Raw genomic sequence first — 21646 nt, 5'->3', positions numbered from 1 at the left:
ACAAACTGAAAGAGAGGAAATTTCATCTGATTATGAGGAAAGACTTCTTTGAGGGTGACAGAGCACGGGGCAGGCTGCCAAGAGGTTGTGGAGTCTCCTTCTCTGGAGACATTCAAAATGGGCCTGGACGCATTCCTGTGCAATCCGCCCCAGGTGAACCTGGTTTAGCTGGGAAGGCTGGACTAGATGATCTCCAGAGGTTCCTTTCAATCCCAACCACTCTGTGACAAGCCATCCAGAAAAGAAAACACACACTGGGAAAACATCTCTGGCCTCTCTGTCGGAGGAAGCATTTTGTGCGGCCAATTTATTTGCAAAACAAATATGCCAGAGATTGAGACTGGCACTGTATTCTAGCTACAGAAGTAACACAAATAGGTTCTAAATCCTTCCTCAAAAAGGCCTTGAGCAAGCACAGCAATGCAGAGCTTTAAAGCCTTTATTTGTATGTTGTCCTGACTACCTTAACTGATCAAAGAAGGACAAATAAAAGGGTTGAGCATAAAGCTATCCCAAATAATACTGAATGAAAACAGCATGACAATCTCAAGTTTAAACACTACCCTCAGTAAGCAACAGATTAGGTATTACTGAAGACAGATATGAGGATTTCCACAACAGGAATGTTGCTCCTTTAGAAGGATAAAAAGTACCTGCACACTAAAACCACGGCCAGATTTGCATGGGGTTTGGAGGCTGTTCTTTCCCCCTCTCTTTTTTGTTTTAATCTGAGAGGACGCACAACTGCAATTTCTGGGCTCAACAAAGATCCTACACTACCACACAGTGCATCCAAATGGACATGTGTTTGCGTCTCTCATCCCAGAGAAATGCTTTCCTTTGCTGTCCTCATCTGAGCAGCAAGGTCAGAATTTTGTCACTGCACACAGGTACCAGGAAACTTAATTTTCTCTGTAAGGCTCTCACACACAACAGCATGACCTATGAAAACACTATGACAATATCTATTAGAAGTGATAGTAAGCCAATACTAATTAACTCCTGGACACTTAACTGATGATACTAAACCCCAGTGACAATAGTTCTCATTTACACATTCCCCACCAAAACCAAAAGCAAGTTGAAGACCAGTGTAATTAAAAATAATTATAAAATCCGACCTCAGATTCATAGTTATGAGCTGTTAGATCTATGACATCACATCAAGGAAAAGTCACAATAAAACTGTTTCAGAGACAACTACCACCTCAGTAAACTCACAGCAGCTCTTCTGACAGAGATAGGGCTAAGCCAACTAAATCTGTGTTATGACATTTCAGAATCACTTCTGAACAACTGGATTTTTCTTCTTCTAATTATTTTTCTCAAGATATGGTCTTTTTAGCAATAAGATATGAGGAAACACCTCCAGACAGTATGTGAGTTGAAGTCGGTGGCATTATTTGAATCAAATGCAGAGCAAGACAGCTATGCACCCTTCCCCCTTTCTGCACACACCACCGCTTGGAATGAACTACAGCAACAAGAGAAAGCTGTGCTCTTTGAAATGGAACAGTAGCTCTTGGGTTGCCATTTTTTCAGTGTTCTTTTCCAATATGCAGATACAATTCCTGTTTTGGAGCTGCAACTATCCTTTTCTTGGGGAAGACAGAAAAACAACAGATACACCACACACGGGAGAAAATCGCACCCTTTAGGTTATGACAAACATGCAGCTTTATCAGTGGCACAACTATTTCGGACAAACTATTTCATTCCATGTGGTGCTGTTATCTAGGGACCACTGCATGGCCTCTCCTCTATTTTTACAGTCATAGCTCTCATTTTATTCACTTACATAGCTACACTTCCAGTCTCCTAAAACTTTGAACTACTATTAGTGCACATAAAAATGTGTCCATCACCACTGTGATTTTATCACTTCCTTCCTGTAAATACCAGCTATTGTTGCTGCCACTAGCAAGAAAACAGCATTTCTTCCAAGTAAGTCACAGACTAAATACATCAGATTTTTTTTTAAGAGTTAATCAAAATGTGGGGGGTTTGTTTGTCTGTTTGATTTTTAAGACCTTCATCTTCTTCCAACAATAAGAAAACAGGCCAGAAATACTTATCTTGTAACTACCTGCAGCAAATATAAAACCAGATACTCAGTTTATAGTATAGTGTGCAGGCCCACTGACCTCAGGAAATCAATGCTCATTTACTCCAACCTGAGGATATGATGTCCTGAATACCTTAGAGGACCACAATTCTGGAATGTCAGTAAAAATAAACACCAATTTCTGCAGGGACCTCTGCTCGATGCCTTTTCACACACAAAGCAGCTGGACAGTCTTTTTTTTTTTTAAATCAGTGCTGTTCAGAAGTTTTTAAAAAGGGAATCACCTTTCAGCTTTCACAAGACCAAAATCTAACATGGGTTCCAGCTCAACTTCCAAGACCCAAATTGATAAGGTGTATTAATGTTCCAGTGGTACTGGAAAGCACGCAGCAACTGCTCAACGAGGCTTCAAAATTATCTTAGAAAAGAGAAGAAAAAGACATCAGGAAACTCAGAACATACGTAACACTTGTAATCCAGCTGAACCTGAGGTACAGGTCATTTGAGAACACACCCAGCTTTTCAAATGCATTGGAAGTAAAATGCCATTCAGAAGATTGTTGCAGAATTTAAATGCTATAGTGTTATTCAAATAAGATGTTTCTTGTTCTAAAGGAAAAAGGCATAATCACATATTGTTATTAGACACTGTAACTAATTTGAAGACATATTTCCAAACACATTTTCCTTGGCTACAAAAGTAATTTCCTTCAAGCCCTAACAACTCATCTAATACTTGTATCACTATATGCGTTTGCAGGGCAATGCTGTGAACTGCTTCGGTAAAATAAAGTGAATCCTAAAAGAATAAACACTCTGGGAAGGGGTTCTAGTGTTTTGGATATTTTCTACTGTTCAGTTCACGGCTCAATCAACAGCTGTGCCAGCACAGCTGATAGGGAGCAAACTAGATGAAGAGGTGAAACTGAAGAAGCCCTGAACACAACTTTGCTAGCAAACAACATTCAGAATCACTGAGGATTACATCAGCTTGGCTGTCATCACTAAGGCTACTCCCTGCTATTTTCACTTTGTGATCAGATGATATTTTGCCATTTTCATCATTGGTTATTAACCTCTCACCTTGGTTTCAGTTCTTCTTGTAGTTCCATCTTCAGAAGTGACAATGGACACATGTGAAGTGGGAGTGCCTGGGTCTTCCTCCACAGTAACTGTCTCTTCCACCATTTCTTGAGGCTCTTGCATCATTGCTATTGACGTCTGGTTACTGGGGCTTTGTTCCTATAGAAGCAGGTAGGAAATAAAAATTAATATTTAACTTCCGCCATCATGGAATAACTATTCTATTTATTTCAGCTTTCTCAATTGAAAAACACACTTTACCCAGCAACTTGCAAGTAGAGAGTCAGAGAAAGAAGTACTTCCCGTCTCAAAAAAGCATGCTGCAAAACTATGCTGGTATGACTGGCCTCAGTTTAGCAAAATGAAATCATGTGAAGCATCTGTCCAGGACTTCATCATATTTATAGGCAACCTATCATAGACTAACAGACTACTTATATTTAAACAGACTACCTTATATTTAAACCTGCTTTGAGCTTTCCCTTCAACACCCAGCACAGGAAGAGTGGAATTTTTGTTTGTAAAAACATTCACTCAGTTCTGCAGTGAACAGGACCATTTGTTTTCAGAGTGGTTAATCTTATGCACCATTAAAAGTTTCTTTCCATTTGATAAAATACACTCAGTTGCAGACTGCAGAAGGCTATAAACCATCGAGACCTACTATTAAACTGACACCTTTGTTAAACTGTCCAGAGCAATGATAATTTTAAAAAAATTGATAGCTAGAGATTAATAGCTGAATTATGTGAAATGCCTTCTGACACCTTCCCTTCACGAGGTCTGTAAGATCTCACTGGCTATATGCTTATTTAAAATTTTAACAGGTAGACAATATAAAGAAACACTAAAAAGAAAGAAAGTAGATCAAAGGCTAGTTCTTGCAGGGATGCTGCCCAAAGAGACCCTTCTGCTTCTAGCCAGCACCAACGTCTGAACATTCCTTTTCCTCACACAATTGTGTGTCTCAGCACAGAAATCAGAGAAGCTCCCTTTGGTAGATGAATGTATTTCAGAAGTTTCACAGCAAGTGGCCAATAAAGAACCAGCTTACATACTGAGAAATAAGACTTTTCCCTAGCATTATGAATCCTCAGCTACTTAAAATGACAGGCTATTCATGTCATTATAAGCCCAGAAGGTATAGGGCTACACAGACCTCAAAGCCAAAGTAGGGCTTCTATTTGCACACCTTGTCAAATGGCATACTAAGAACATCCTTTATTAAGTGTATACACAAATATACATGCACAAATACATACACACGCACAGCCACATCTCCCTCCTCCCCTCACTATGAAAAAAGAAAAAGAATGACAGAGCCCTAAATTGCAAAGTGAACACACTTTCCCTAAAGAAGACACTGTGGACAAGTTCAGTTTACTTTTTCACATCACAGGAAAACAAAATGATTGGGATGAAACTGTTGCCATGCCGGTGTTGAGTCTGACTACGTATAGGTTTAAATATTCTTTACCTGTGAGCAGCTTCATCACCAGGGAACTAAAACATTTTATTTTGTAACATTTTATTTAGACAAACTGTATTTCATCCCAACGCTGAACACTGGATTGCCCCTTTTGCTCTGCCATGTTTTCTACAAGCCCTGAAGGACAGATTCCTTCCCAGTGACCTTATGCTGCTGAGCCAGAGCAGAGTACTCATTAAGCTCCACAATGAAAAGTGTCATTTAATCCTTGTGTGAGCTACAAATTCTTTTGAAACAAGCTGAGATGCCCCTGTTCAGTTTCCTTTATTTACAGCTGTATTCTGACATTCTGGAACTTAAACTTCAATAAAGAAGGCACTTACATTTTCAGGTAAGGGCTAATATTAACCAAGACTATGACAATAAGCCTCAGGCAACCATCTCAGTCAAAACGGAATATGGACAGCCTTCAAAGACAACACATGCTGGACCACCAAGGTGATATAAACAGGCACTACTTCAATTTCTACTGAAACCACAAAGTAACTCAGGCTACAGAATCAATCAACGAAAATAAGGCTTCTGAAATCATAAAGAAAATCATTCCTTCAGTGTGCCATACTTAATCATTATGGCAAATAACGATACACACTGAACCCTTTATGGTAGCATTCATATGTCACATTGTGTCTTCTGCCCACAGCTTCAGAAGGGAAACTAGTTCCTGGGACAAATATATTAGTCCCTTCTCATTTTTCTTGAAGATACTGTATTTTAACTGCAACTCCCTTTTCCCCACCCCACAGTAAAGCTTCTCTCTAAACAGAAGAATTTACACAGTATTGCAATACAGTAAAGACTCAGAGCTTCTATTTATCTTCGTGCAACCCCAGCCTTCCCAACAGCAAAGAAACCAGTAACTTGTAGAGATTATTTTTCTATTACACCTTGTCCCTGTAAATCTCCTTTTCATATCCAAGGCACGGAATGCCAAAACTGCTTCAAGGTGGGACCTTCTCACTCCTCCCACACATGTATGTATGTACATACACGCATATCTCATCCATCATCCTCATTTCCAGCTGCATCTTGCATGAATTTACATCTCCTTCATTCCCCTCTAGATTCTTCATCAGCAAAGTCTGCTTTGTGATAATAAACCTAAGGATATGGAAGGTGGAAAGAAATATTTTGCTCTTTAAGCTTTTGCAAAACTTTTTCTTTATGAAAGAGAGAAAGAATGAGAAAGAAAAAAAAAAAAGCCTCCCTTTCTATTCAGACTGCCTGTGGGCAAAGGAAACCTTAGAAGCTAGGTACTTAAACACGAGCAAATTGCAAACTAGAGCATATTGACTTTAAATGAGCACTGTGCTAGATTTTATCCTCCGGGTGCTTCTAAAATGAAGATTCAGGCAGATACATATCTGCATTCCTACAAGAGAAAACTACTGTTAGCAAGAGACTGTCCTAAGCATCAGAAAGAACACAAGCTTGCAAAGTTCAAGGTAGATATTCCACCACAGACAACTAACCAGACTGCATCTTCTTATGTCTTCCTTCTTACTATGTGAGCTACTGAGTGAGGAATGCAGTGAGCAAAGAGAACAGCATATCACCCAGTTTACTCCCTGAATTAGCTTAAGGACATGGTTCTTTGATCTCCAAACCCAGTACTTTCTCCGCATCCCTAGCTTAAGAGTTGTCATAAGCTAACACTAATGTAGAAAAGATGCAAAGGTTTTGTTATCTGTTTTTAGTTTCCATCATTAAGGATTTTAGGTCATCACAAATTACAGAAAGTGGGACACATTGCACCTTTCAAGCACCTTCTCTATGCTCAGCTTTTAAGTCAGTATTTAGGACACTCTTTTGCTAAATACATCTCAGCATCTCAGATGCCAAACATTTGGCAGGTAAGCGTAATTATTCAAAGCAAAACACAAGTTGCCAGATAGAGCTGGAACATGACACTCTAATGAATAATCCTACCAGCAGTTCCCTGCCTGACAGAGGTAGGTAATTCAAGTTTAGAACACATACTCATTCGTTTGCCTTGCTGAGGACTTTCAAAGTAAAAGCAACCATACAATTCCTCTTTTGTTACCACACTGCAAAAGACCCTGTGGTCCTTCTCCTACTGTCAAACAAGAGGGTGTTCCCCAGCACAAGAGGGATCTGCCATGCCACAGCAATCACTGTTCATCATCTGAGCATCTGGGAAGACCAAACCTAAAGGGAGCTTCTTTCCATTCCTTTTCAATGGAAGACAGTCAGGATCCTTGAGCTCCTGCAGGTAGGCTCCTCTCTCCTTCAGGGACCCTCCCTTTGAAACATTCAGGGCAAAACAGCCAAACTAGAGAAACTGTGTCACAGAGAGCATCAGGGGTCTGCAGCTCCCTGGGGGATGTGGTGCTAAGCGGGGTCCTTTGGATGGCCAGGAAGGGGCCTCGCTGCTGAGGCCCACTTCTAGAGCACCCGAGCGAGGTGATCAGGGCAGATCAGAGATGGCAGCCAGGTCCAACCAGGAGGCAATCTCACAGTGATAAGGAAGGCTCAAGGTCAACCTGGGAAGCAAATTTGCTTAGGTCAGGTTAGGATGAGGGAAGTCAGTCTGCAGGCTGGGGGTCTGGATCAAAGTAGGAGACCAGTACTCCAGCACAGCGTATGTGTGGACTGAGGGCTGATCTTAAACAGCTCCCAGGTCTCTGGTCAGAAGGCCCCTGTTAAGCTGGCCAGGGCCACTGAGGTCTGTTAGAGCCCTAAGGGCCCCACAGCCCCCTAAAAGGGCAGCAGGAGTTCTTTTGCAATAAACACACATTTCAAGGTGATAACTCCCCCCCCCCGCCCCCCTATTAATAAGCATTACCCATGAAGTCTCTTTCAAATAATAACCTTTGGCTCCTTCCAAAACACCATCAAATTATGAGAATAGATTCCAATCCAGGTATTGCATACAGTGTCAGTAGTCATGACTTTTCTCCCTGCTTTTTTGAGTATCAAATGAATCCTATCCTGTTGATCTGTGCTTGCATCTCAAACATTGCTATTTAAAAACCAAAACAACAATTTATCCCCAGCCTGTAAAAGTTAAGTGCAGATGAAACAGCTACAAACCTTGTAAAATAAGCAAGAACAATAAAGTAACAGTAATTCTTGTTTTGTTAAAAAAACAAGAGTGATATACCATTTAGGGCACATTTCCTAGGGCTTATTTTGCATTAGAAAACTACAGCTTCTATAATCATCACCATTTCAATTCCTAGAGTTATATTTCCATCAAAGTAGCTATTTTATATCTTTTTAAATTAAAGAATAACCTCCCCCAGGAGGATCAGACATCCTCCTTTAAGACAGTAAACAAAGTTCTTTATTCTCTGTCTGTGAAATAATTTAAAATAGTCTGGAAACAATATAAAATCAGAGGAGATTATTACTTCCACTAAAACAGTCCCTCTTCAAAGACACTAAAATCATGTACATCAAATCACCATTCTCCCAGAGTTACCCTTTGTTCAGTAGATTGCAATGCAGGCTATTCAATGCTACCGCTTACTCCAGGCTACTGTCACATACCAAATTTGAAGGTTTTTGCAAAGCACAAAGGCTGGATTCTATACCAATGGCCATATCTGTCCTCAGCCGACCCCAGTGCAGACAAAGCTCAAGTGTATCAACTCTTGTGAAACATACTACAAGTCTGAATATAATTAATGGCACTGGACAACAATGCTAATTGAATTAGATGTGGAATCTCTCTCCTCCTACTACTCTTTGTTTAAATTACTTATTAAAGCTTCAGCCTCTGAAAAGCATGAAATTATTTGTAAGTGCAAAGCAGGCAAACATCGGTTTTGTCAGATTCAAGTCTTGGGCTGACGTTTAACCCCTGGTCTCCTCCCAGCTTAGGCCTGCACTTCCAGTTCAGTCATGTCCTCAATCTGTTACTTGCTGTAGGCATGTGGAGAAGAAAGGAAGATTAAAAAAGGCAAATCTTCCAAGAAAACACCAAAACAGTCTATACAGAGATCTGCACCAGATTCTTATCCCAACAGGACATCAAAGAGGAACAAAGTCACCAGTGAAATTTGCTGAACCTGGTGTATTTGCAGCAGATCTTTACCCAGTAAAAGATCCAGCTCCCCAGCATCTGAAGGCTCTCAAATCAAATCCAACTGCTATCACATCCTTCTACCTTTTCAGAGTCCCCCTCTTTTAGCACAGCCTGAAGATCCCTTTTGTGCTCTCTGCCCTGGATTTGTTCAGAGAACTTTCTGTGCACCTCACTACCGCAACAGCTGGAATCTAAGTTAGCCAGCACATGCACATCACTGAGCCTGTATCATCTGAAGGGCAGCTGTACAGGACATTGCCTTACTGGTTTTAGATCATGCTTCAGGAACATAGAAACAGGCAAGCCCTCACATGCAGCCTTGTTTGCATTACTGCAAGGCAGGGCACCTTCTGGAAGAACATGGAAGCCTTATGTTCAAGGACTGCTGCACTCCTCCAGTTCAAAAAGTGCGGCAAAGTCCTGGTCTTCAGCACCGAGCACAGGTGTGTGTCACACCTACCAAACTCTTCATAACCAGAGGAACCACTGCTGCACAGCTGGGATCAAACACTGGCACAACCATGCAAAATGGCTCCAAAATAACGAAAAACACAGAGAGCAGCCCATCCTGAAACCTAGGCAGGATACAGCACTGAAAGGAGAGTTTCTAAGATAGACAATGATTTTAAGATGGGAATACATAAATACATACTTTGCTGTAGATAAACTGATTTCCACTTAGTGAGCCTACTTCCCTGTTACGTTAAACAAAATGTTTTTTAAAATATAAATATATATTTATATGTATATATACAATGGATTCAGCTCACTTCAGTGTGAACCCAAACACATTAACCTATGACAAGCTTCAAGCTCTCTGCTGGAGCTCTCACACAAACTCTACCCTAGGGCTGGTCAGTTCAGAACATAAGAGAAATGTTAGCCCTCAATGAAAGCAGGCAGTCCTGGCATGGAATACCAGAATGAACTCAGCCACACACCACAATGCACTAACTGTTTCCTGAACACTTACACACTTCCTTTGTCCTTTAGAAACACACACGACAAGCAACTAACAAATGATGCCAAGAGCTTTTAAAGCACCAAGGTTAAAAAGGAACATTTCAGCAACTGAAAAAACCCCTCAACTACAGAAGTATCGAAAAGCCACAAAGAGCAGTGTTTTTTGCAAGCAGGCATGGTAATTCACCATCTGAAGGCATCACACCTTTCAGGGGGAGCAAGAGGCAGAGGTGAAAGAGAAGGAATCAAAACCCAGACAAGGCCTGTAGTAGTAATATTCATCTCTCAAGTACTGCAGGACATACTGGGGTTCTGTTCAGCCACGCGGTAACTGCCCATCAACAGGGAAATCTACAGTGCTTGCCCAATGGTCAACAAAGAGGGCTTTTATGCTATTTTAAACAATCTGAAGTGTCTCAGTTAATGGAAGACCGGGCAATTGGCCCTCAACTATTTCTAATTGACTGGAATGATGGATGAAGCTAAAGGGAAAGCTGACCCACTGAACTTTTCCATACAAAGCTAGAACTGAAGGAGATTGTAAACAGTTTATAAGAACGAGAAGTGGGAGAGGCAGAATCCCAGAGGCTTTGCTCCTCTCAACCTGCTGCTGTTTCAGACGAAGGAAAACAAAGGACTTCAAATCAGACCAACAAACAACAAAAAGTACATGGGAAGGCCTTAAATAAATAAGGTATTTTTCCCATGCTCTCCTCCCCTTTCTCCAGTAGCTACTTAGCTCTGCCATGCAAGCTGGTCCTTTGAATCAGAAAGGGCAATTTGTCACTTTGACAAGGCATCTCTCAGGGCTCTGTATTGCCTTGCCCTGCTTTTCAGATTGACTGGGTGTTAACCAAAGATGCCAGGACATTATACCTCAGTCAACTTCAACAGATGGGATAATACATACTTAGATCTGAGTAAGGACACACATCTTCCAGGTAGGGAAATGGATGTATAATAGATTCAAAATCACAGCACCTATCTTTAGGCACCTTAGCAAGGTATCTAAACGTACAAGAACTTAATTCTTCTTCTTTAGTCAAAAAGAAGGATAGGAGCTTCAGGTAACAATTCAGATTTTGCACAGACTAAATCACTTCCCTGGACACATCCAGCTCTTGCCACCGATTCTGCAGGGAAATAACATCATTCCAAGAAAGCACAAAAGTTGGGGGATGAAACCAGGCCTCAGGGCCTCGATGTAAGAAGTCTGTGACAGAACCTAGAACTGGACCAGGGTATCACAATTCATCATTCAGTCCCTTAGTCACCAGCTGTTTTTCTCCCCCTGTGGTTAAGCAAGATCAAGTAGTAAAATAGAAACCTAAGACATTATTTCTAATATCAAAATGATATAGGCAGAAGAGAAAGGATTCCTGGCACACACAGCGTTAGGACTAGCCCTGTTTCTCTTAGCTATCAACAGCATGGCTAGTATTTATCTGGAAAGTTTGCCCGCTAGGAAACCATACTAAATGAGCAGGAAATGACTGTTTCTCACCAAGATTTGTACAGAGAGTTGACTGTGATTTGCCAGAATACCTCCCCAAAGGCAAAACCAATGCAAATCTGCGTGCCTAATCTTTGACCAAACCCAGAACACATCTGACTTGTTTCCTCTCTGGACTCTTTCAGATGAACTAACCAAAGCTAAATAAGGGAGATTTTTAGTGGGCTGAGGTTACATCATGGATTACAATTTTCCAGCAAGCTTTTTCCTTCATCTCCACCTGCTCCCTCTACAATGCTGGCAATTAAGGGTGGTGTGGGATGACTCATTTGTACGCTCCTTTCTGCAAGACAGACACTCAGCTTTCAAATCTTCTTGGCCCCACAGGGTTTGGATCATAAATTAAACTGATGCATGTATTACTAGATATCAAGCCCCCAGACTTACATGCACATAGGAGTCAGAAGCTAGGTCCTTCATCTAAAACAAAAAAAAGAGCCGTCAGTTTGGCAAGTTTCTTTGTGCAGTCCGTGTGTCCCACACTCTCCCTCAGCCACTTACACACATCACTACTGTGTTAAACCCAAACCTGCCAGACACAGCCTGTCAGTTCTAGGCTAACACATGCACGCCTACTTGTGCTGCTACAAAAGTACCTTAGAGAATAGCTTTTTAACTTCAAGGCAGATGTAAACCATCTCTGCATACTTAGAACTATGACCAAGAGTAGAACACTATTTGGGTGTCCTAGCAGCCATATCAAATCAGTGTTAAATTAACTAATCTCCTCACCCACGTACAATCTTGCTTGTAGATCTGAACTACACAACAAAAATGCTTTTTGTGGCAAAATACAGCATCACAACACAAGAAGAAACAACAAAAAAATGTTTTTATAATCTCAAGGGAGACAGAACAAATGGATCACTGATGAATTTTTAAGCCTTCATTCCAAGAAAGCTGTTTCTTAAATAAATTATTTCTCATTCTAGGGAATACAAAGCGATTGACAATAAATCTAATCACCCATCTCATGAGAAACGTGCTTGCCAATGTCTCTCGCTATTAAGCACCAAAGCAGGTTTGCTTGGCACCAAAAGAGCAAGACTGCTTCAGTCCAAATGGCTCCCCAGGAGATCACCCATGTTAAATCACATTCTACTTTTCCATCTGCATTTTGCCCCCTTCCCTCCCATGTAATCTCCACACCAGGAGCCACCATCTAAACGACACATAGCAGGAAATGTGTGAGCAGCCTCTAACAGAGGCCCGGCTCTTAGTATTGTGTAAGCCCAGAGACCAAAAATGTGACAGCAGGAAAGAAACTGCATGGGAGGTCTCTGGATGACTGCAAGATCATTTGAACACCAAAAGGCACAAAGAAGCCAACAAAGTCAGAGGCCGCTTCATTTGCTGTAAATCTTCCAAATGGAAGAGATTCCAGCAGAAAGACAATTTTCCCAAGCGCGATGCAGTTACCATGTTATTTCAACTACTCAAGAGACTTCACAAATGGCTTTTTTTCCCCACTAGTCTGTTTACTTCACACATTCTGTGTTTATTTCCTGAGACTGAGCTTACAACCCCTACTTGTACATGGACAGTCCTCACACAGACTTGACAGACAGAAGGTAGATTTGCTAAGCCAGCGCCAAACTAGCAATAAACAGTAGAAAGAAAAGGGGAAAAAAAATTAAAAAAAGAAAGAGAACACTTGAATATGTTGGAAAATGCTGAGTAAGAACATTTCATCATCTCTATTTAGCATCTGCATGGTCACCACCATGGGACAACTGTTCAGCTCTCCTAACCACAGCTGTGGAAGGATGTGGATACACTGCAGCAGGCTCAGAGCACAGCCAACAAAACAGCCAAGGATAAGGATCAGAAAAGTCTCGTATCCAGCCCTAAGGTCCAAGCTATTAAGAGAAGGTCAAGGGGTGATTTGATTACAGATCAAGTGCCTAAAGGTGTAACAGAAAGCTGAGAGAAAACCCTTCAGCCTCACAGATTGAAGATTTAACCAGTCCCAATATCAGAAAGGTGAGGGCTGACACGAGACACACGCATTTTAGTTTAATTTTAATCAAGTATCAATTGTGAGTGGTGCAAGTAAGAAAAACTTACATGCTAAAATTTTGCTGACCACTTAACAGGTTGGACTTGGTTTTATTGGTTCGTTTGTTTTTTTAATAAACATGTGCCTATTTAATCAGAAGCCTTAAACAGAGATGTGCTTGTGTGCATGCACACAACTACTCCTACTTGACTGCTTCACTACCCCAAGGATGTTTCAGTCTAAGAACAAATGATTTAAAACTTGTGAAGCGCTTCCCCCAGCAAATTATACTTCAATATAATAAAGAGATTCTTGCCAGCCAGGAAAGGGGCTAATGAAAGCTCCCTGCTCAGCACTGGTTTTGGCTTAAGGAATCCTCTCTCCTCTCACCAGTGAGCAATGGCGAATCCCCTTCTCAACTGGGCCAGCAGTACTTCAAGTAAAGTCACTTATCCAGGCACTGTCACCTAGAAAATTTATGGGAAACCACTGGGTCCATTAAGGGTATAATAAGAATGCTAAGTATCAACAGTCAGGCCATTGAGCAAGGACTGCTATTACAGCATGATGAGCATGAATCTCAGAAAGGAAAAGTCATTTAAGCTAAGGTGGAAGTTGCTTGCCCAGAGGTAAATATCTTCACTAGTAAAGTAAAATAGCTCTCAATTTCTCAGTTAAATGTGTCTGGCTGTTTTTCATTTTACATCAGCTCTGGCTAAGTGCTTACTGGAAATATCCATCTTACTGTGACCATTCCTACTGGCATTGTGTATGCAGTCAGCACTTCTGGATTAAAGCATTTGAATTGTAAAATCCAATTGTACTTGTCAACCAACCAATTATTTACATAGTATCTTTTTTATTATTATTTCTGATGTGCTTTTGTTTGGCACCTCATAATGGAATTCATATATGATAAAGATTAAGACAAGACGCAGGCCTAGAGCCAGCAATCTAAGTCACTTACAAACAGGTTCTCAGAGGGCTTTTCAGAGTGCCATTTCTCAATTAAACACAGAGGTAACAACAAGAGATCATACAGGGTGAAATTAAGGACTTGGTATTAATGAGCATCAGTCAGAAAACTAGCTTCATGCTCTGAATGCTGTACTTCCCTACAGCTGGCAAGACAAGCTGCAAGACTGCTGTTTCAACCCAGGGATAGGACAGCTGTGTTTTACTCCCTTTCCTTATTATGGTTTTCTGCCAGAAAAGGGAATCTTTAATTTTTCCAGAGGAGCCCTGCCAAGCTGAGGCTGAAAATAGGAAACGGTGTGTCAGTAAGCCTCTAGCGAGCTTACTTACACCCTAGCCAGAACTCTTCAAAGTCCCTAATTCCCTACATGCACGCTGGCAACAGTGACCACCTTGCTTTCATGCAAACCAGCCTCCTGCGCTAGACTTCCTTTGTTATGTGCAGGATATACCATTTTCATCTGTTCTAGCAGAATATGTGGCAACCAGGCACTCAGCCTTCTCTCCTTCATATGAAAGGAACAGCCTCCACGAGATCCACTTCCACTACCGAAATTTTGGCAGAAATAAACTGCTTCTTACCATGAAACTCTCTAAGTGCATTAGAGAAACAAAGTTCTCTGTAAAGCATTAGCAGCCCTTGTATCATCTATACACACAGCTGTCTTTCTCAGAGTTCAAATGAAGCTGCTTTATTTTTCTTCCAACTCCTCACAAAGAATCAATAGCAGTCATCCCACCCACCTTCTTTTGAACAGTTGGACAGACTCAATCAGTACAAATTTAGCAGCAGCAAGATTTGTACCCTGAGCACAGCACTGGAAACATCCTCAGAAACACACACTAGCAGGGTTAACTTTTCTTCCGGTTTCAGCTTTTGGGTTCACCCTGTTGCTGAGAGGAGAATAGGGCCTTTTAATTCCTTCCCAGAGTTCCCAGCAGCACAAAAATATCTGCAAAAAAGGTGCTGCTCAACCCATGAGTTAGGTTTGCTGATCAGGACTAACCCATCATTCATGATATTCTTAACAACAGAAATCCGTAACACCCCAAAGCTCTACTTGTTAAATGAGAGTACAACAGTTGCCACCAGATAAAATGCAAGCAAGGAAGAGAACCAGTTTGGCCTAAAGTTGGAAAAGCAATGCTGGGAGCCAGGAGCACACCAGGAAAAGATGGTCAGAAAAGAAATGCATTATAAAATGCATGAACTCTATCCAGGGAGGGGAAAGATAAAACAATAAAGCATGGCAGGGAAAGGGGATGGGGAGTTAAAAATGAGAAAAGACAGAATCCATAAAGGGGAAGAGTAAGTGTGGCAGGGACAGGGAAGGAGGGTGGAAGTATGAGAGAAATATTTCATTCTGTTAACACTGCTTTAATTCACCGTATAAATCTTTTGATGGATAGTAGCTCTCTCCACACATGGTAGTGTATTAAGATTCTTTTTTAAGGCTTTCCAAACGATACAATTCTTTGGCTTTTTATGTGCTTTGCCTAGACTATGTTTTTGTGGATAAGCTCTCATTAGCTCTGTATCTTGTGCTGGTACTTACTGATAGGGAAGAGATTCTAAAATGCAAGAAACACAAGCCCAGCATTTGATTTTACACAAGTGAACACTCACAAGCAACAGCACAATGTCTTGCTTGCGACCTAGTGATATTTCTATGTATCTTCAGGATGAACTGATTTTTCCTGAACTGCTCCATAGCAGCGCGTGAGCAACTCCTTTAGGAAAGAACAGGAAGGGTTTTTTTGAGATCCCCCCCAGAGAGCACAACTCCAGATGTATCACAACCCATCTCCCACAGCACAAACTCATGTGCCAGCCACACCACATCCAGCCTTCCAGCACCTGACACATGAGCTGCAGATTGGGGAGCACTGCCCTGAGCCATAAATACTGGAGAAGTGCAGGAACAACACAAGGATGGAGCCAAATTAATAAATCTTGCTTACAAGGGATGAGAGTTCGCATGTCAAGAAGAGCAAATGTATCAATCTAGCTATCTGGGTGGAAGACGAAAATATCCATCTAAACGGCAAATTCTGTCAAACACCAGTGAATGCTTCACACCCCACAGGCAGAAAACTAGCCTGATTCTACACTTAATTCAATTATCCATGTCAACAGTGGCCAAACACACCAGTATTTACAGCTTCCCTCATTTATCAGTTCACACATGCAGAAATTAAATCAATTTCTGAATAAGGAATCATCAGCAACTCTGATCACAAAAAAAAAAAAAAAAAAAGAAAAAACAGGGAAATATTTTTGCCAAGCAGTTTAAAGTGAGCACAGCTCCATTTAGAAAATTAAATGAAACCTAAGGATAACTGTAGCGTTCACTTAACAAAAGCCAACAAACATAACAGCCTCTTAGTATACATCTAAAATGTGTTTGGAAACCCAGAAAAGATACCAGATAACATGCTCTCTATAACCTCAGCAGTAGACATTACAGCTATTCTTAATCCTAGCTTTGTAAACCCTGTAGACTTAATCCATTGTGCTTTTGGATCCATAATATTTTGCAAAGCATTGCAGTTTGCTGGCTTATAAACACACCCACCAGCTCGCTGGGTAGAAATATTTCTGCTGACTTCATGTACCATTTCAGTTGCACTCATCAGGGATTAATAATTTTCCCTGCTAAGGATATAGGCTGCAAGTACTAAGTAGAAAAGGCTATACACGTGTCTGAAAACGACTGGTAACATTTTGATAGGTGATATTGGACTACATCAGACATTAAACAAATTCTACTAATGAAAGAGAGGGTCCTTCATTAAGAAGTGAAAAGTATATAAACAACCCAGAAGTGACTGAATACTGCACAGCACTACTTAAAAGCACTGAATCGTGTTCTGAAATAACCAAATAATTCCTTATTTATTGACTATTCGCTTTTTATAGGTGTTTTCAGAGTTTTCCTTGAGAAAGGGAAACAGAGCACACAGCAGCTGTTCTATTATACTAACTTATACATGACCACAGATATTAAAACATTAATAAAAGATTCTTTATTCTCAACTAATCCATTTCAAAAATCTGAAACTTTCTGACAAGCTGCTGAAGTAAGTCCTTCTCTAACCCAGATACTGCTGGTCTTTAGAAGACATTTAAACTCTACTTTCTCCAACCCATTATGAGCAGCTGTGATTGTATCAAAGCAGTACAACTCTGAAGGTACACTGTGCTGGCGAAGGCAAAACTCAAAGCCACTACTGGGGAACAGACCTCCTCATACAGTATTTGTGTCCATCCTCCAGCCATTCTGCCAGTCATTTATAAAAGAGGAAAATAGTCAAATTCACAATTAATTTTATCTGCAAGAGAAGGTCAAGCTGTCTCATCATCATGATGTATTGAAAATCCCCAAAGAAAAGCTGACAGCAAAAGCCACATAAATACATATGGTGAAGAAGCACTGAAGAGGCACTTCATTATTTCTTCTGTGAAGTTCAATTAGGATATTTAAATCTCAAATCTTTTGGAAATTTTACTGCTTTTTAAAAGACGTAATTAATAAAATGGCTTTGTCATCATAAATGCATTTTATACCCGTAACTTCTCCAAGAGGAAGCAAGATCAGATAAGCCTCTGCAGACTTTCATGATGAAATTTCTCCATTTTTCACAGATGCACACATACCACAAGAAATAAGATCATTTTTTAATGGAGAGTACTTTATGTAATAAGAAGAACCCAAAAATAATGGGAAGCTAACTTAAGCATTTCTGGTTCAGTCCTCTACCAATAAGGTCACATCTCAGCACACTGCCAACTCTGATGTGCTGCCACATTTTGCTATGAAGGTGATTTTCTATCACAAGTTATTTGCATTCCAATAATAGGCTTCTATCTTTATACTCAGCAGGAAGTAAAGCAAATATCAATACAAATCCACATAATTAGTCTAATGGAATTTTACACAGCTCAAAAAAACCCAACCCTTCAGAACAGACCACTGAGTGAATTGCTTCAAGAACATTACCTTCACACCTGCAGCAACACCACAGCAGAAGAAACCACCAGTGAAATCCACTGCTTATAGCATTAAGCACCATTTTGCAGTTTCAGCAGTCAAGGAAGTTCAAATGGTCAGTAGCAAAGTTTTTTTTTTTAAGCCATTTCTATCTTGTTATGACTAAAAAAGTTTCAGAAGGGAACTAATTTATTGTCAGGACCAAGTAGAGAGATTTTAAGGTGTTGACTGTCAACCACCATACAACACAAGCAGTAGTTTACTGTTCTCTTTCTTAGAGCTATATGATTTTGATGACAGACCAGTGGCCTTCTTTTTTAAAAGAAGATAAACTGAATGGAAGCTTGTAATTCAGCTGAATTGCCCTGCACTGTCTATTAACTATCCAGCCTACAAGGCTCAAGTCAGTGCAGTACCACATACAGATGCAAATGAAGCTGTTTCATATTAAGAGAAAAGCACTGACAATACACCACTCATTCATGCAGCAGCCCCTTATTGCAAGCGTACGTATATGCTTCAATACATAAACCAGCTATATTCAGAGCCAGTTATTCCACATGCACACCCTCAATGACGTATGCTCAAAAACAAAGACCACAGACTGCCCGGAGCTGGCTGGACTCAGCTGAGCAGACCACAGGGCAATGGTGAAAACCAGCATGTGTTGACATCAGTTATACACGAGAACACTGGTGGCTGAGAGACAGCTTAAGCATTAACTACAGTCTGCTCTTCTGAAAGCCTGGCAGCAGCAGTGTAGAGGAGGCAGCCCCCAGCCTATCAAGAGAAATAACAAGTGACAATTCAGGAAAGCATGTGCACTGTCTGTTCATGCCTGCATGCAGCCTTGGGCCAAAGAGTGGATGTGCTTTAAAGGGTTTTCCCCAGAGGAAAAGTGTTTATTAATTAATATCTACTGAATTAATTGGTTCCCCGTATTCTCTGCTGTGCTTCTAAGACTGCAGCTCTTATCAATACTTCTGAAAAACGTCAGGTGTGGTGATTGCCCAGGAAGTTCATCAGGACACTTCAGTCAATCAAAACCAACAATCCATGTTTTTCTTTTTAACAAATTCAAAGTGTGTCCACATACGTAGAAATCACAGAAAATACATTTTAGATCTCTAACCCATAATCATTTAAAAAAAAAAAAAACCCCGACACATGCTCTTACTTCAGACATAAGTGTGGCATATAACAGAAAAATAGAAGAAAGATGCTGATCTGAGGCCAGTAGGCTCATCTACTGGCCCATTACCTGCAGTAACCTAGGTGCTCCTTTCGCAATTACTGTTATACTCCTTACACCAAGCTACTCCTAGGAGCTGGTGGCCACTACTACCAAACTAATCTTTAAATCCACCATCTCCTCTCCTCCTACTCCCTTTCATCAGTGCAGGAGAGGTATTTTTGGATTCTGACTACATCTGGCACAACTCTGTCGAGTGACCTCATTTTTCCAATGTTATCAATCTCACTGAGAGACTTTAATCACAGGTCAGTGTCAGCTGGCAGGGTCTGCAACTCTTACCATTCCTGGTATGAGGAATCATCCTTCACCAGCCTGTGTAAGCCCATGCTGTAGCAGCAGGATGGAGAGCAGTCCTACCCTACAACCATCCCCTTGTAAACATGCACTAGCACAGGTTACGTATTCTCATCCATGAGGAAAAATTACTCACCAATTCTTCCTTCACTGCAATGCCACCTCTCCCAGATCTCCCAGATGCCCCAACACCGCACACAGGCCATCAAATCTCTTTGGCAGACTAACGGAGGATGAGCACCCATCGTGGCAGGCTCTCTAGCAGATTCAAAGGTAGTCCAGGTCTCCAATTCCAGCATTCCTTCATGTGCACAATACCCACTTAGTCCAATTCAGAGACGTGAACATCAACAATTATAATTACCACACTCAGTGGTAAACTCAGGCTCCAGCAACAGCATCTGTGAGGCAGGCAAAGATGGCTGCCCCAGCTCCTTTCATCCATGAGGCAAACAAAGATGGCTGCCCCAGCTCCTTTCATCCATGAGGCAAACAAAGATGGCTGCCCCAGCTCTCTTCATCTGTGAGGCAAACAAAGATGGCTGCCACAGCTCCCTTTCAGAAATACTCTAAAATCAACATCTATTGTAGAAAAGCTCTGTTGCAACTAAATTAGAATGCTATGTTCCAAGTTTTACTACCAGTACAACAACACATTGTCTACTGCAAGCTCAACAAGCCCAAGGCCCGGTCCTTTGACCACTGTTTAGACAGAAACTGTTCCAGCAACCCCAGAAAGGTCTTGGGGGCAGTCATAACACCACGCTCAAGACCACAAGAAAATGAAGCTGAAAACAGCCTACCTGCAGAACTTCAATAAGACAATTCCACTGCAAGAAATGGCTGAAGCATACCACAAAAGAAACATTTATCAATATACACAGGTGTGATTGTAATGTGTCCAAAACTAGCTTCCTACAGAGGATGATGCCACAAGGGCAGGCTGGTAGGAAACAGAAGGGGCTTTGGAGGCTTAAAATCACATTTCTAATTCAGAGGCCTTGCTAATAATAATTTCTTCACAAGTACATAATAACTAGAACAAAAACAAAAGCTGCCTTCAGAGAACAATATTTGGTGTGAAGCAGGCTGCAAATGAGAGTCAGCAGGATCTGCACTACCTGACTGGCAAACATATTTTATCCTGGGCATGTGACAAGCAAGACTTGTGAAGTGATCCATGTAAAACACTAGTGCACAATGCAGGGGTTAGGAACACAGCGAATGAAAAAGGTGGGAAGACTCCTCCTGTAAAGGACACTTGTTACTGAAAAATCTGCAACATGCCACATGGAGCTAGGTAAAGCACTTCATCTTTGAGAGATAGCAAATCTCTCTTAAAGCTACAAACCGCTCCTCTTTAATTCAGACTATTTGCCCCATCCAATCATTAAATCCTTTCGCACCTCATCCAGGAGGAGGTATTTCTCTTCCAGGTGCTAGTAAAAAAGCAAACAACAACAAAAATGATAGATGTTCAGTTTCCAACCACTCTGATAAAGTATAAACCTACACAAGGGATTTGAAGAAGCTGTAACCACAGCTCCCACAACATCGTGTCACTATAATCTCAGTAACACCCTTGTGTACAGACTGAGCTGCTCCTAGAGGCACCTATTTGCTCTTCAAGGATTCAGGCTTGAGGGGATCTTTTCCATGCACTTGTTTTGGTTCATTACCCTGCATGCAGATATGGAAGACTTCATAACACATTTGCTGTCCACCTGGAACACATTAATGAATAACTTCCAAGCAAATCAAATACAGACAGCTCTTGGGCTTTCTCTGTTTCATTACTGCTTGCTTTGAAAAGCAGAAACATCATGTAAAATTCAACTAGAGATATTAAAATATGGCAGTCTTTTTCAGTCTCAGCACAAAAGCTGGGGTGTCCAAGGTTTTAATAAGAAAATCCCATGGATTAGGAGAAATTATTTTGAGTACATGAAGCGCATGCCAGATCAAAT

The 21646-nt window shown here is 41.0% G+C and overlaps 1 protein-coding gene across 1 annotated transcript in view; it reads right to left on the bottom strand.

The window, feature by feature from the left end:
* Positions 1-21646, bottom strand: part of ARVCF (ARVCF delta catenin family member) — a gene marked incomplete at both ends in the record, with an annotated part of 163542 nt that overhangs the window by 88168 nt on the left and 53728 nt on the right. The window contains one exon of the mRNA XM_080628618.1: positions 3149-3307. Coding sequence (XP_080484744.1) covers positions 3149-3307 — 159 coding nt within the window. The remainder of the gene's footprint in view (positions 1-3148; positions 3308-21646) is intronic.

This window comes from Psittacula echo (genome assembly GCF_963264785.1).
Source record: "Psittacula echo genome assembly, chromosome: 13".
Taxonomy (NCBI): Eukaryota; Metazoa; Chordata; class Aves; order Psittaciformes; family Psittacidae; genus Psittacula; species Psittacula echo.
This window is presented reverse-complemented; position numbering and strand designations above follow the sequence as displayed.